The 15664-nt window shown below is 41.5% G+C and overlaps 1 protein-coding gene across 1 annotated transcript; it reads right to left on the reverse strand.

Annotated features, from left to right (window-relative positions):
• Positions 1-1026: 1026 nt before the first annotated feature.
• On the reverse strand, positions 1027-15615 carry LOC136422070 (CCR4-NOT transcription complex subunit 4-like). The gene is made up of 5 exons (XM_066409705.1): positions 15199-15615; positions 9778-9975; positions 7307-7393; positions 6469-6696; positions 1027-5966 (listed from the first exon to the last, which is right to left on the reverse strand). Exons 1-5 carry the CDS (start codon positions 15373-15375, stop codon positions 4230-4232), a joined length of 2427 nt encoding a protein of 808 aa, XP_066265802.1. The 5' UTR covers positions 15376-15615; the 3' UTR covers positions 1027-4229.
• Positions 15616-15664: the final 49 nt, after the last annotated feature.

The following is a 15664-nucleotide window of genomic DNA, read 5'->3' on the forward strand; positions in this document are numbered from 1 at the left end:
TTAAAGGGTCCCGATTTCAAAATGTTCTCAACTGTCTTGCCCCCTACACAATTTGATTTTCTGCTGCCGCCTCTGGTACCGACAACCGCTGGTTCCCGCGGTTCTTGTTTTATAGCATGCGTCAGCTATCCCAAGTGGACGCCCGATGTCCATATAGGCCATATAGTAGTTGTTTTATAAATGGGGGTCGTTTTTCTACCATTTTTACATGAAACCTGTGGGGGGAGGGTCATGGTAAAATTTTTCGAGGTGGGGGGGAGGGTCATGGAAATTTTTTTTGAGATGGGGGGGAGGGTCATGGAAAATTTTTTTGACCGGACTTCCAGTGCACCACCCCTCCCCCCCCCCCCCGCTAAATATCGTATGGTCCCTAATGTTGCTTGAAGATGTGTTTTTTAACAATACATTTGCAAGTAAAAAGAAGTTGAGAATGAGTGACGCCTTGTATACTACTGATAGCTGTATTGCCAGCCTGCAGCCATATACACATACACACACACCCTACTGAACACCCTACTGAACAAATAGGCCTTTACGTAAACGATGGGTCTTTGAGAAAAACAGGAAGGCACAAAGAAGGAATATTCTGATGAATAAAGATTCTTAGCAGCAGCTCCTTCCTGTAGATCAACCAGAGTTGCTGGAGCTGTCTTCACCGTCACAAGCTGTTTGAATTTGAGGAAAGACGCGCCGAAAATGCCCACATAATTGGTTGCACAACACGTTCTGTACGGAAATACGTGTTGCAATACCAACCAGTATTGATAGATGGCGCTGTGAGACCGTCTGTTGTTCTACTTTAGCTTTCTTGAGGGCAAACATGTAGGACCAGGCATGTGGCTCTGGTGCGATTTTTCTCGCACGTTGCTTGAAGATATGAGTTTGTTAATGCCTCATTTACAAGTAAAAAGACGTTGTGAATGTGTGACGCCTTGTATGCTACTACATGTACTACATTGCCAACCATACACACAAACACACACACACACACACAAACGCACACCCTACTAAAATAATATGTGACCATCTGTTTCACAAGTCTTTTATTCTCAATACTTTCTTACATGTCATTCCTTTTCCCAATCCAACCCAAGGACAGGAAAGAACCTTCTTAGCTTCTGTTATGACATTTTCTGCCGTTTTTTTGCTATTAACCTTTTGGGACATGGCTTGAATCATGCGGCAGCTGCCTGGAAATAAGATCAAGAGAAGAGTATACCTTAAAGCGTACAAAGAATGAAGAACGAATCTCAAGAATGCAGTAAGACTAAGAATCCTTTGAAGCAAGGCAAGGGCACCTAAATATTAAGGAAGTTACCTAGTAGTTATACAGCACACTCTGGACACTATCAACATACAGTTTCCTTCTAAACGATGTAGTGGAATCCTGGACTAGTAACGCATTCATATCTATAATAGTTATTGTAACATTAAATACATACTTTGTTTTTTCTATGTATACGATACAAACAAATAACAATCCTTAGCAGTATGGTATGGAGTGGTAGAACAGCATGAGATATTACTGCTAATGGATGACAGTGGTTCTTAAAAAATTTTCTTTTCGATTTTTGCACAAACATTTTTTTTTCACTATGCGGCAGTTAGAAGGCGTGACTAAAATACTGCTGTGCATGAAATCAGAGTATATGCCTTCGTCTCAACACTACAATGACTACGAAGCGAGTGTTTTTCTTTTCTTTTTCGCACACCACGTGCAAGTGGTAGGTAACTACATTGGATCTAGTAAAGAAGAGATGCCCACTACCGGTATAGAAAAATGTTGGCTTATCCAACAGGTGTACGTGTGCCCTTGCTCTTGCGGAGGACTCCCAGTCTTGACCATACAGTGTGCACTCAAAACCCAGGCCTATATATGTGACATGGCGATATTCTCAGCTTGCAAATGATGCCTTTGATTTGTAGGTAAGTTCCTAGCAATCTGGATATTAGAGGAAAGGCGACCCATCACTTGTGGTCCTTGAATTGAGTGCACACTGCAATGTTCTGCATACTAAACTACTACATTTCACATTGACTGTCACAATCAAGGTGATTACATATACATGTACTAGAAAAGTAGAAAATAAATAGGCAAACCTTGCTAAGATAGTAGTTTGTTAGTTACCTAGACAGATGCTCACAATCAATATCAAAGCTGCAGCTACATTTCAACATAGACCAAGTCATGGATTGTCTTTCAATTGAATGGAATAAAGACTTTTGATTCAACCTGTAACTTTTTTTATCCTTTGTCCTCTTGTTGTGCAGTGTACTTTTCATGTTGCCATGTCATCTTGTCAGGTGATCTTCAGGTTGTACTTTGATTGGTCATCAGAATAAGTTGTCAAGGCAACCAACATCAAAGTGCACTCTGATTGGCCAAACCAGCTACCGTGGCAACACAACTCCATGAAACTGATTGGTCAATTTTTAAATCAAAGCGATCACATAATGCTGTATGAAATCCATTGCACTCCTTACAAGAAGGGGGAGGGGTATTCTATCAATGTTCTTGACAAAGAATCAAGGTAAGTTTCTGGACAGAACTTTTGAAATATCGTAGAAGCGACTTTTAAAACAAAGTTTCAAGCACCAAAATTCCTGCAAATTGACCAATCATGAGTTAAACATTGTATTGAAAGCTGTGTCGCTGTTCCAGTTTTTGTTACAAAAAAATACATGACTTTGTTCTCAAGATAAGCAATTGTATCTATAGAGATGTAGTATGGGTGGAGTTTGAGTCAGGAGTATTTGGGGACCAAATATCTGGGTTTCAAAACTAATGGCTTCACTCCTACACCTTTGCTTGTAAGTACCCATACAAAATTCATTGAGAAATCTTATAGGGACCAACATTAAGTTTTTACTTTGTGTGTTCACCTGTTCAACAGCTTTCACTCACTTCATGGACATAGGATTATCAAGTCTCTCCATTTCCTGTCATAAATTGTGGCAATACATTAGATGGTTTTATTCTCAACGAAATAGAGATTTCTCTTTCCTGGTTCCCTTCCCGGATCATACTTCTACGCACTGTACCTATCCAACGAGACAGGTCGCAGTATTTCCACCTGTCGGATTTTTCTTGTCACAGTCCTTAATGCTGGTGTTTATTTCAATTTGTCATAAATTACTGTCTAAAACCTCAAAACTCCACCCACAATAAACTCCATAGATTTGTTTATCTTGAATATACAGGGTGACTTAAGACAAGGTACAGTATATTTGCATAGAGTGCTGTAACATTGGAGCTACAATACCATGTTTTTCATGACCGAACATGCACCTCATGACACCCATATGGCTTTTGGTAATGTTGAGGGACTATCAAATTCAGAAAGGGAAAAATTGAACAGTACACAATCAAACAAAGAAAGAGTAATATCTCTCAATGTAGCTTGCTCCTGTTATCTAAAAAGCACAGATTTGAAATTCAAATTTTAGAAATTCTTGACTTCATCTGCAGCTTATGTAAATAGGACGAGTATATTTCCTTCTGTTTGAAAGCAAAATGGTAACACAACAGGTTTGGCTATCGCAAACCTGTAATACATGTTTGGCAAACTGAATCATGTTTCTTACTGGCCTTTTTTGGCAATCTATTGTTTCTGACAAAATTGCAATGTGAGCACTGTATTAATGTCTCAGTATAGGTACAGAGCACATCATAAAATCCCTCGGAGAAAAAGCATATTGGTGCAGAGGTTCAAGTTCACAATGTCTTGAAATCACGATTCACAGAAATGTAGTCAACTACTTAAACAGAGATGCGCAGTTAATTGAAGATTCTGCCCCCTAGCAGAACAGTGATGAAATGCACTACATACAGACCTAAAGAAGAAGAGTCCCAACTTTTTGTAACAAGTATTTCCTTTGTTGCTGGTTTTTTTTCCACATTACACAGAAGCAGCATTGGGGAAAAGGTTTTGTCCAGTCCTCGGGTTGGATAAGTTACATGTTTTTCATCCACAAACTGGCTGAAAGTCTTCTGAAACTCTCTCTCTCTCTTTTCCACAACAGTTCACATATCTTTCTTTTCCAGGGAACAATAAGTCTGACAAAACATGCAGGTCTTGAAGGCGGCGAAACGTGGTCATCATGCAAATGAAGCTCGTGTTATCTTCCTCGGAGACGCGGTAGAATTCATTCCATGGTAGCGAAAACTGAAAATCATGCAGATGTAGGTAGGAAGAATGGTGTGTGTGTGGACGGCAAGTGTTCTGTCGTTAGTGTGAGTCCAAGGAGCTTGTCTGTGGAACTTCTGTTGGCTTGGCTGGGGGTCTGTTCTGTGGCTGGAATCCCGGCGGCGGGGCTTGTGTTGGCCATGTGGGACCTCTGAAGGGAAAGTGTGGTGGCGGCTGCTGCTGTTGCTGCTGCTGTTGTTGTTGTTGTTGTTGTTGTGTCATGAAGGGTGTGTGCGGTGTCGTGGGCGAATCCATTTCCGTGAGCGCTTGTAGGGACTTCATCCAGTGTGGAGGACTTTCCGACAAGCCCGTGCTGTTTTCTACGGAGTTGGAGGGGTTGGTTGGAGTGCACGTGATGATGGCAGGGTCGGGTAACCAAAAAGGAGGCTGCTGTGAAACCGACTGTTGTTGTTGTTGTTGTGGTGGTGGTTGTTGTGGTGGGGGCGGCGGGGGTTGTCGTTGCAACTGTGATGGCAGCCATTTATGTGAGGGTGGGAGGTTGTGCTGTGGTTGGTGGGGTGGAAGGGGGGGTGGGGAGTTACTGCCGTGCGGCGGCGGCATGGGTGGACCGAAGTGGATGTTAATGTTCGGCAGCAACGATCTCAATCCCTCCTGCCAGTCTTTCGAATCAATGTCCGAGTTCATCGAAGCGTTATCCCGCGACAGTCCGAAACCCGGCGGTCTTACCAACGTGGGTCCGTTAACGTTCCCAAAGTTATCGAAAAAGCCCGGGTTGAAGCCGGGCAGGCCGTGTTGCGGATACTGCATCCATGGCGCGTTGTTCTGCGCCGCAGCGTCCGGAGCAAAGTTTCCCATGAACGGCATTCTGGAGCCCGCCATGCTGTTGAAGGGCGGGGCCTGGTTGGCCTGGTAACGGGGCGGGAGCTGTGAGGTTGCCGGGGGCAACTGAGACGGGTTGTTGTAGTGCTGCTGGAAATGGTTTGGCATCGACGGGTGCTGCGGGTCCCTGCTGCGGGAAAATTCGTCCCTGCCGCCTCCGGCTTCCGTCTTTAGCTCTTTCTCCATCAGATCCGCCAGTGCCTTTGCGGACTCGTCCCACGGGTCAAATCCCAGGTCGTCCTCTTGTTTGCTGGACGTTCCGAACCCGAACGCGGCCTGCCAATCCGTGTCCGAGCTCTCCACGGGAAGACTGTCGTTGGAGAGGCCGAGGCCTTGCTGGTCGGCCGGCGGCTCGATGGGCGGGATGTGCGGAGGCACGACGGCCTGCGGGGGCTGGGGAGGGACCGCCGATATTCTGCGGAAGTCGTTGTGAGAGAACAAGGACTGCGAGAGGTCGCCGATTTCAAAAGGGTTCTTGAAATGTGTAGAATTCTGTGTGGGGCTGCCCAGCTTGGGCGGTGTGAGGGGGGAGGAGGAGGAGGGGGGTAAAATCTCTTTGGAGTTGCTGTGGAACGGGTCGTTTGATTGGCCGTCGGACTGGAGTCTGAGCATGTCTGGAGGTTTCTGATTGGTTGCTTGCTGCCCCCCGCCTATCCCATTTGCACTGCTGCCTATGACTCTGTCGTTTGGTTTGTTGGTCTGTTGTAACGTTGGCCAGGGATCTTTTGTGGGCCCGCCTTTCGTGGGTTGTACTGTGGGAGGGGAGGGGGATATTTTCCTGGGGAGGGCGGTAGCGTTAGATTTACTTTTCTCTGTGTTATTTAATCTGTTTTTCTCGACTGCTGGTGTGGCGGCGGGTGTGGCTGTACCGAGCTGTCCTGACTGACTCCTGTACAGATCCTCCAGTAACTTCTGCTCGTACTCTTGATGTTTTCCCATCTGTTAACAGGAGAAAAAGAAACAGTTTTAGAACCCTCAAAATACTAACAATATCCAAGCAGGTTGCAATATCTAAGGCCACCATAACATTTTGTGGGCAACGTCCACATTAATTTTTATGTTTTAAAAAAGGGATAGCAGACGATGGAAGAGGCTGGTGCTGGAAGCTACCATGATCCACAACCCTCAAAATTTAAATATGAAGATTCAGGTCAGGTAAGAAAAAAAAATTGAGTGCGTGAGAGTGAGTGTGTGTGTGTGTGTGTGTCTGTGCGTGCATGTGTGAGCCAAAAGTTTCCTCAGTTTGCATTCCATCGTGTTTTATGTTGTGTTTTCTTCACACAATTGTAGCAAAATCAAAACTAGAAGCCCACTTCAAGGTTATGGGCCACATAAATAGTCTATAACAGCTTTTCTTCTTTGTAAATCAGAAACATCATACCGAAGACAACTCACCAAGATATCCTGTTATTCACAGATGAGGTTAAAGACCTAACATTACCTGCATGTCTTCTTTGGTGAAACTGGCGGCCTCGTCCCCTAACTCGTGCAGGTACATACAGTCTGGTTTCTGGCACTGCGCTCCCTTCAGGAAGTGGCTACAGTACTTGGTCGTCCCCAGGGATGCCTTCAGCGTTCTCCCGTCCACGTGCGCGTTGTTGACCGTCTGTATCGCCCGCAACGCGTCCTCCGAACGGACAAACGTGACGTACGCACTTGCACTAGGACCCTGTGGACAAAAAATTGACAAGTGATTTATTTAGCAGTAAAATACATTATGCTACTGAAATTACATTTTGCAGACTTTAGATGTTAGTATAGGTATGCCAAAAATAGTTAAGCAACTGGATAAAATTTTGAACTGTCTGACGTTTCATACAGCATCCGCAGTCTTTCTTTTCATCAGTGACTAAGGAAAGATCTGGCAGAACTAGGTTTTATACCAAAACTCTAAATAGATATGTTAATGAAGTGAAGACAATTTCAGATGGTTCAATAGAATAGTAAGTCTAGGTATAGATACATTTAGTGTGCACCATTTTTTAATTGTAATAATACATTCATACATGAAAATTCATTAAATAAAAGCTCTCTTATAAATCAAGAATACATGTTTGCAACAAATAGGACCCTAGGCTATAGACAAAAAAATTGAACGATTATCAAGTATAAAATCTTTGATCTACAAAACAGCGGGAGTATAATATTCTAGTAAAACACAATTTTTTTGTGTAGTACTAGTGTATCCTTTCCAGCAAAAAAAGGCAAGTTCAATTCATGGAACCAAAATCCATAGAAATATGTTTCTGGAAATTTGCAATATCAAATCAGTCTCCTACCTGAGCACCTGCATATGATGTGTTGTTGTTGATGACTACTTTATGGATCTTCCCAAACTTCCCAAAATACTCGTGTTTCTTCAGTACCTAGGGAAATATACATCAATATTATAATTATTCAGATTACACAAAAACTCTTCCATACTTTTAATTCATCTACTTTCACTGTGACTTCATTATTCATTTAATTATGGCGTTTTTTGTAGTGCTTTAACTTTAAATTCATGGCTAAAACAATTATGTTAAAGTAGTAATACATAAGAAAAGTGGATATAAATTTGCAGTGGTAAAAAAAAACACTGCAAAAGCTTCAAGATATACAGCAGTTAAGAAGTTAGCATTCACATTTCAAAGAATTTAGGAGCTGGTTTATTGGTTTATTGCATAATACAAGTCAAGAAATGGCAGCCGCGGCTGAATTGATTCCGGACTTTACAACGAATTTAAATAAATTTACAGTAGCAATGCATAAGCTGTGTTTCCTATTGATTTGTTGTCAGGTTTCCATGGAGATATCTTGATGTTCCGTAGCATCTCACATTACGGTGACCACATACCTCTTCCATGGAGAGCACCCATGTATCTACATGTACTGGTCATTATTTCAAACACATCTCGACACATAGTCTATGTACTGGCCAAACTAAATACATGTACAAGATTCAAAAATTAATTCGAATTAAGTATTCTTCTGGTAAAATAGACTGGCCGTATTACGACTAAACATGACAAAAAATTCACAATCTTATATATATCCATAAAATCATATTCATGTCAGATTGACAACGAGCTAGCAATTTTGCACATTCAAGGAAAAGCACAATGCCTAAGATTCCTTACCAAAAGTCTACCACAAGTTTAAGGCTCAATATCTCCTGGTCTATGAGTGCAAAGATACTCTTTAACGTCTGAGACTCTTTAAACAAATCTTTAAAGTCTAAGACTGCCTACAACAGGTCTTTAAATTTTAAGACTCCTTACTGCAAGTCTTAAAGGTTACGAGTCAGTACCTCTGGATCTGTGAGCTTGGAGACAGTCTTAAAAATGAAGACCCACAAGCCTTTAACACTTTTTTCAGGGTTCCGCACATCTTGAAGACAGTGTTAAGTTTTAAGACTCCTTACCTCAGGGTCTTCAAGTCTTGGAGACGTTCTGAGTACAAATACCAGATCTTCAGCATTTCCTACCACAAGACTCCTTACCACAAGCCTTTAAAGTTCAAGACTCCTTATTTTAGGGTCTGCGAGTCTTGAAGACCAGATCTTCACTCTTAAGCACTTCCTACCGCACAACTCCTTACCACAAGACTTAAAAGTTTAAGACTCCTTATTTTAGGGTCTGCGAGTCTTGAAGACGGACTCACCACAAAGACCAAATTTTCAGCAAGTCCTACCTCAAGACTCCTTAAAAGCCTTTCAAGTCCAAGACTTCTTACCTCGGGGTCTGCGAGTCTTGGAGATGTCTTCAAAGTTCAAGACTCCTTACCTCGGGGTCTGCGAGTCTTGGAGATGTCTTTAAAGTCTAAGACTCCTTACCTTGAGGTCTGCAAGTCTTGGAGATGTCTTTAAAGTCTAAGACACCTTACCTCTGGGTCTGCAAGTCTTGGAGATGTCTTTAAAGTTAAAGACTCCTTACCTCGGGGTCTGCGAGTCTTGGAGATGTCTTTAACGTCTAAGACTCCTTACCTCGGGATCTGCGAGTCTTGGAGATGTCTTTAAAGTTAAAGACTCCTTACCTCGGGATCTGCGAGTCTTGGAGATGTCTTTAAAGTCTAAGACTTCTTACCTCGGGATCTGCGAGTCTTGGAGATGTCTTTAAAGTTCAAGACTACTTACCTCGGGGTCTGCGAGTCTTGGAGATGTCTTTCAAGTTAAAGACTCCTTACCTCGGGGTCTGCGAGTCTTGGAGATGTCTTTAAAGTTAAAGACTCCTTACCTCGGGATCTGCGAGTCTTGGTGACAGTCTGACCACAAAAACGAGGTTCTTCTGCACCTCCTACTACAAGACTCCTTACCACAAGTCTTTAAAGTTAAAGACTCCTTACCTCGGGGTCTGCGAGTCTTGGAGATGTCTTTCAAGTTAAAGACTCCTTACCTCGGGATCTGCGAGTCTTGGTGACAGTCTGACCACGAAAACGAGGTTCTTCTGCACCTCCTACTACAAGACTCCTTACCACAAGTCTTTAAAGTTGAAGACTCCTTACCTCGGGGTCTGCGAGTCTTGGAGATGTCTTTCAAGTTAAAGACTCCTTACCTCGGGATCTGCGAGTCTTGGTGACAGTCTGACCACGAAAACGAGGTTCTTCTGCACCTCCTACTACAAGACTCCTAACCACAAGTCTTTAAAGTTAAAGACTCCTTACCTTGGGATCTGCGAGTCTTGGTGACAGTCTGACCACGAAAACGAGGTTCTTCTGCACCTCCTACTACAAGACTCCTTACCACAAGTCTTTAAAGTCTAAGACTCCTTACCTCGGGATCTGCGAGTCTTGGTGACAGCCCGACCACGAAGACGAGATTCTTCTGCACGACCCTGACGTTGGCCAGGTGTTTCCTGCTCTCGGAGATCTTCTGTTTCCTGGCCAGGTCCTTCTGTTTGCGCTCGTTCTTTATCCTCTGGAGCTCCTCCTGTGACAGAGGCTTGAACTCTGCAGGGTCCTCAGGGTATTGCTGTAGGAGAAAAACAAAAAATTGTCAACTTCAAGTCTTTACAAAAGGACAAACAAGGTAGGAGGCATGTGCTCTAGCTAGCATAGTTTGAACATAGGGTCCCTCTACACTGATTTGGACCCCTTATGCTATGATCTGGACCCCTATTCTGTTTTTCAACCAGCATATATGAGTGCCAATTTGTAAATCTTTTGAAAAATTAACACTTGGCTTGATAATGGGGCTGTATATTTGTAATGAAGGAAAAACTTATCTTCACAAAATCTATGCCCCAAAATGCAGGAAACAGTATCTCAGAGGCCTTATGAACTTTAAAGGTCATGTCTTTGTCTTGCAATCATGAATGCAAAATTGGCCTCCTGTACATGACCCCTAAGGTGTGAAAAAATTCTGGTGAGAACCATGATGGTAACCAATAAGAAATAATATCATACTCATAACTCATCATTCATAGGTTTCTCCCTGAGAGTACGACTACAAGTTTTAGAGCAGTAAAGCCAGCGTCAATTCATGGTGTTCACTATTTCTCTGGTGACACTGTGGGAGATAAAACATTATACATAGATAGTAAATAAATATGAGTCACTTAATTGATCGCCTTGTCTTGAGTATACCACACATTCTTATAAGCAAAGAGTTAAGACATCTTTCGTCTTTACATTTATCTAACAGTACTGATGATCCAGTACAAATCATTTTTGCCTCACATGCATAGATCTTATAGCCTTCAGCATGTTCTACATTCTAATTAATATTCTAAGGAAATTATATCAATATTCTAATGTATCAAGATTACCTATCTTTAATATGTATAATGGTACAGTTAATCTTTGCTCTGTAATCAAATTATACAAGAATGAGTCTAGAGTCTCTAGACCGAAATACTGATATAGACTTGACATAAAATTGATCGTTAAGGTAAATTATTGGCAACAAATTTGTATTAGTTATAAGGTTCATATCATAAGTTAAAACTTACAAAGACCCAAAAAGTATGGAACCTCTATATGTGTATATCTGGCTACATACATTGTATGTATATGGAGAGACAACAATATAGAAGAAAAGACAGATGTTCTTTGATAAAATTGTGAAAGTTTAAAGAAGTGGAGGGCGATCTTGTATTCTTTTCCAACTACATTTTGTCTTACTGTAATTCTTGAAATGGTGACCGAAATGAGTAAAAGCCTTGTTCTCTTTCCCCCATCACCAAACCCTCCCCATATTTGCCCCTACCGACTAGAAAAATACTGTTTCCACTTGGCACCCAGGCACAAGATATGCGGAGGTCACGGGGTCAAGTTGAGCCTCGGGTCAGTCTACATATCCTTCCCAATATAGCCTGTCTGAATTGGACATTGTGTCCTACATGTAAACAATTACTTGTGCTAGTAACCCTATTCCAAGAAAACATCGCTTGTGCCCCACATTGCATTTTTATTCAGGGACCGGAAGTTTAGCTTTTCATGACATCAAAAGTTGACACTAGTAAAAAAAATTGCAAAATCAGTAGAAATTTTGGTAGTCAACGATTTGAGCTATACCCTGTTGGCCTGTTCCTTCAAAAAATAGCATCTTATGTGTTTTTATTCAAATCTATTGATCAGGAATCAGAAGTTTAGCTTGTCATGACAAAAGTATCAAAAGTAAATGCTGGAAAAAATCACAAGAAATTTCATCATGGTCTCTGATGAATGTTTACATCAAATGTCTTCAGACATTATGTAATACATGTAAACAACGACTTGTACTAGCAACCCTATTAGTATTACTGCCAAACATGACTGGGCCCTCGTATTGTGTTTTTATTGAAATCTATTGAAACTTAGTTTTTGGCAAATATTAAAACCAGCAAACACTGGTCAAATCAAACTTGGAAACTCACTAGAGAATTTGTCATCTGTACTGAATATCTTAAGAAATATTATTATTATGACAGAATTACAGATACCAGTATTACCATACTATAATTTAGTCTAAGGAAAGCATCATATTTCAAATGATATGAAACTTTACCATTGAATCAGTGTGGATTTAATGTTCCAAAACAGCTGTAAAAATTCCACATTGTTACATTACATTTATTTACAGTAAGACTATTTTCTACATACACTGATTAGACACCTATAGAATGCTTCAACCTTCGCTGTGTTGAGATATCCTTTTTGATACCAAATTCGTATTGATTATGGGGTAAGGCAGCAAGCAGAAGGTTGGAAATAAATTAAATCTGAAAAAATAAAAATCTGCTCAATGAAAACTTCTGGCAAGCTCCAATCGACTGATCCTGACTGTCAATCACAAGTAGCAGTTATACCAATGAGAGAATGGCAATTAGCAGTTCAACCAATGAAGGAGGGTCTGCATGTCTGTAAAATATTTGCATTTTCATGTTTTTCTTTTGCATCTCTATGTTTTGATGGGATTGGGCTATTCCACTCTCACTTGTCCAAAATATGCATCTTACATTAACCTTCCCATTGCTACTGTAGCCTCTTGGCACCGAATTTGTAGTGGCTATAACAGGGCTTTGCAGCAGGGAAGTCAACACAATCCCCTATAGTCTAGTAAAACTGTTCATCAGATAAACTGAGCCCTACACATCCTGAATCTTATTTGTCCCCCTGGAACGTTTCCAAGGCTGGACCAATTTATCCAGCCCAGATGTCACATCAGTGGCGTACTGCCTATTGCAGATCTGTTCTGACTTCCACAGTAGAAATTTAAAATTTGTGCAGCTGTTTGGATGCTATCTCGCTTAGATATACATCTACTCTACTTCATGGAGTCACATGTGAATTAATTTTCATCTAGAAAATGGTTAAGACTAAGAATTCCTTGATTCAATCACTTATTACTTACCGATTTTCATGGCCTACCAGAAAAATCACTATAATTTTGTTTTTCCAATCTTGTTATGGGCGTGGATTGAAATAGAGATTTACAAAAATGAAAAATCATAGCCTCATTTATGCAAGGTAATAATTTATAAATAAAAGGATGTCACCAGATTACTAATACTAGATATCATTATATCAGTATCATTATGGTTTGATTACCATGACCAAGTCCAATATAGATCTCTTCTTGTTCTGATCATAAATAATTTTTTTTTTAGATCCTGCACATGAACCCAAACAGCTATTTGGTCAATGATTAGGCGTTGTATATGCCAATTGATCATCTCCTCGATCCTAATTTTCCACTTACCATAACTACGCCGCTATACTATTACACCCACTAAGAAAGTACCCCGGAAAGTGCCACGGACGTGTTGCCAGGCAACCAAATTCATACGTTTCCCCTCATCTGAGGTGAGAGTGCCGGGATGTTCAATCGTTGCCTGGCAACGGGAAACACCCTCTCCGACACTGGAAGCGTATTTTCCATACTAATAGCCTTTTAGCCATATTAGTAAGGGTGGAGAAAGTGTGATAGAAGGTGGGATTAAATTAAAGAAAAACAAATAGGCCCACATGGGGGCATGAACAAGCTCGCACATTTCACACCTAATTAATGAATAATACTAATGAGGTGATTGACAAATGAGAGGAACAAAGACCATGTCAACTGGCATTGTTGTTGATTGTTTGACTACAACAAAAGGTACTGTGAAATGTAGGGTAGTTGGAACAAAATTGTAGGGTTAGGTCTAAGGATAAAGTGATCATACCAAACAGCATTATACAACTCTATCTAATCTATGGGTTGTTGAAAAATCACAGTATTGCTGAAAATAGTTATAATTGCCTAATTTAAAGCCACACAAAATTATCTGATTCATTGTCAGATGAGAGTAAATTTTGAACTGGAAGAACAAAATATAAGGAGTATCTGAGGGAAAAGTTCATATTTTTTTACACAAGAGATGTTTTTAAAAAAGAGAATACACCATAGTCAAAATGAAATTTTCTTCTCAGACCAATATTTTTCTTTTGCCTTATTCTTGTCCAGAAATCAAGAAAATCTAGTAAGTGTAGGGCATTACAGAACCAGTGTTCATGGATCATAGCAATGGTACAGTATGTCTGAAATCTTTAACTGTATGAATCGCAAGAAGACCATTTTTTTCTATCATTAATCAAAAGCTGACTTCAAAACTTAAGAAAGGAAATTTACTACTGGTATTCCAAATGGTAATTTTACGACGGCATCAAAATAACGTGAACCCACGGAAATCCTAGCAGATATGTGGTGGGAGTGGCCGGCATGTGCATGGTGATATGTGTGCTGTTGTGTCTGTAGCCAGCTGCCTAGCCCTAATGTTGGGACATGCAATTTTCAGTGAGTTTGCAAAGTTAGCGTGTTAGTTACACCAAAGGGTGGTTATACCACTTGACTAGTAGACAGGAAACTGGCAAAGCCAATGATTGTCAAATATGGACAAGAGATAAAACAAAATGGCTGCTTGATACAAAACGATATCAGTTCTTTCGAGTTCTAAGCCAACTGTTATGACAAAATACTAAATACTGTTTGATTTTTCTCCAAAGGATGGTATACGTCTTGACTTAAGAAGAAGATACAGACTTAAGACGAAGATACGGATAACACTGATCATCTTCAAGCACAGATACCTAGAGAATCAGTAGAGATGGCTTGATACACCACTTTGGGATTTTGTAAATAATAACTCCAGTTGTGTCTGACTTCTGGGCAAGTGGTGGGACACAATACAACAGTGGTAAGTTTTTCTCTAAATGATGATGATACGGCTTGACGTATGAAGAAGATACGGATAAAGCTGATCACTGTCAAGTACAAGTATCTAAGGATGGCTTGATACACCACTCTGGGATTTTGTTTATTAACTCAGTTGTGTCTGAGTTCTGGGGCAAGTGCTGGGACACAATAGCGGGGAGTGTGTCCCACACACACGGTCCTGTGTCATCCGTGCACCGTGACTGTGATATGTTTGACACGACCCGGGCATTCCTCGCCGTGATTCCGAGCATAATTATAGCCCATCACTAACGCCTGGAGATGCAAGCATGGACCAGACAACAGACATTCGCACCCCAAAAATACAACCAAAAACACGCGATCAGAACGATCTGGGTGGAGGATATAATCTAGTTTGGTTAGAGAAGTGGTTATTAACTCGATTAAAGTGTACTAATTGTGATATAAAACAGCGAGGACCGATTGACACACAACATTCCAGGGGCCCGCAACGGGGGGAGGGAGTGGGGAGGGGGGCATGTAACACGTCGGCCCGCCTACCTTCCTACAGGCGGGGCAGAGCCCGTTCTCGTCCGTGCGGATCCGATGCCAGCAGAAGCGGCAGATCTGGTAGCCGCACGTGCACGGGAAGAAGTTGACATCATCCATTTCCAGCGGCTCCATGCACAGCGGACACTCGAGTTGGTCATCTCCCTTGTTGCTACCAAAGGACGACATCTTGGGGCCACAGGTATCTCCACTTCCGGACACGAATTTTCAGACAGAACCGGGGTGACTTTTCCTTGAACCACGGCGGTGGCGTGCTGGGGAGAATGGGCTTGTGAAATTCGTCGGTCTACGTTGACAGAGGTTGGTGATATTCGCTGTTTTTCGGTCAATATTGCAGAAAATCCGTCGTTTCAAATTTTTGTCACAGCGCCATTTTGGATCGACAGCTTCGTGATTACGAGCGCATGCGCAACTCTGCCACATCGCAGATCAACGATTTCATTACGCGCGATATGAT

This window comes from Branchiostoma lanceolatum, chromosome 16, assembly GCF_035083965.1.
Source record: "Branchiostoma lanceolatum isolate klBraLanc5 chromosome 16, klBraLanc5.hap2, whole genome shotgun sequence".
In the NCBI taxonomy this organism is placed as follows: Eukaryota; Metazoa; Chordata; class Leptocardii; order Amphioxiformes; family Branchiostomatidae; genus Branchiostoma; species Branchiostoma lanceolatum.

Excerpts from the sequence above, each read along its gene's own strand:
- LOC136422070 (XM_066409705.1), bottom strand. The coding sequence starts at position 15,375 with ATGTCGTCCTTTGGTAGCAACAAGGGAGATGACCAACTCGAGTGTCCG. Across the intron at positions 9,976-15,198 it reads TCTGCCCCGCCTGTAGGAAG|CAATACCCTGAGGACCCTGC; the intron begins GTAGGCGGGCCG and ends TTTCTCCTACAG. Across the intron at positions 7,394-9,777 it reads CAAGACTCGCAGATCCCGAG|GTACTGAAGAAACACGAGTA; the intron begins GTAAGGAGTCTT and ends ATATTTCCCTAG.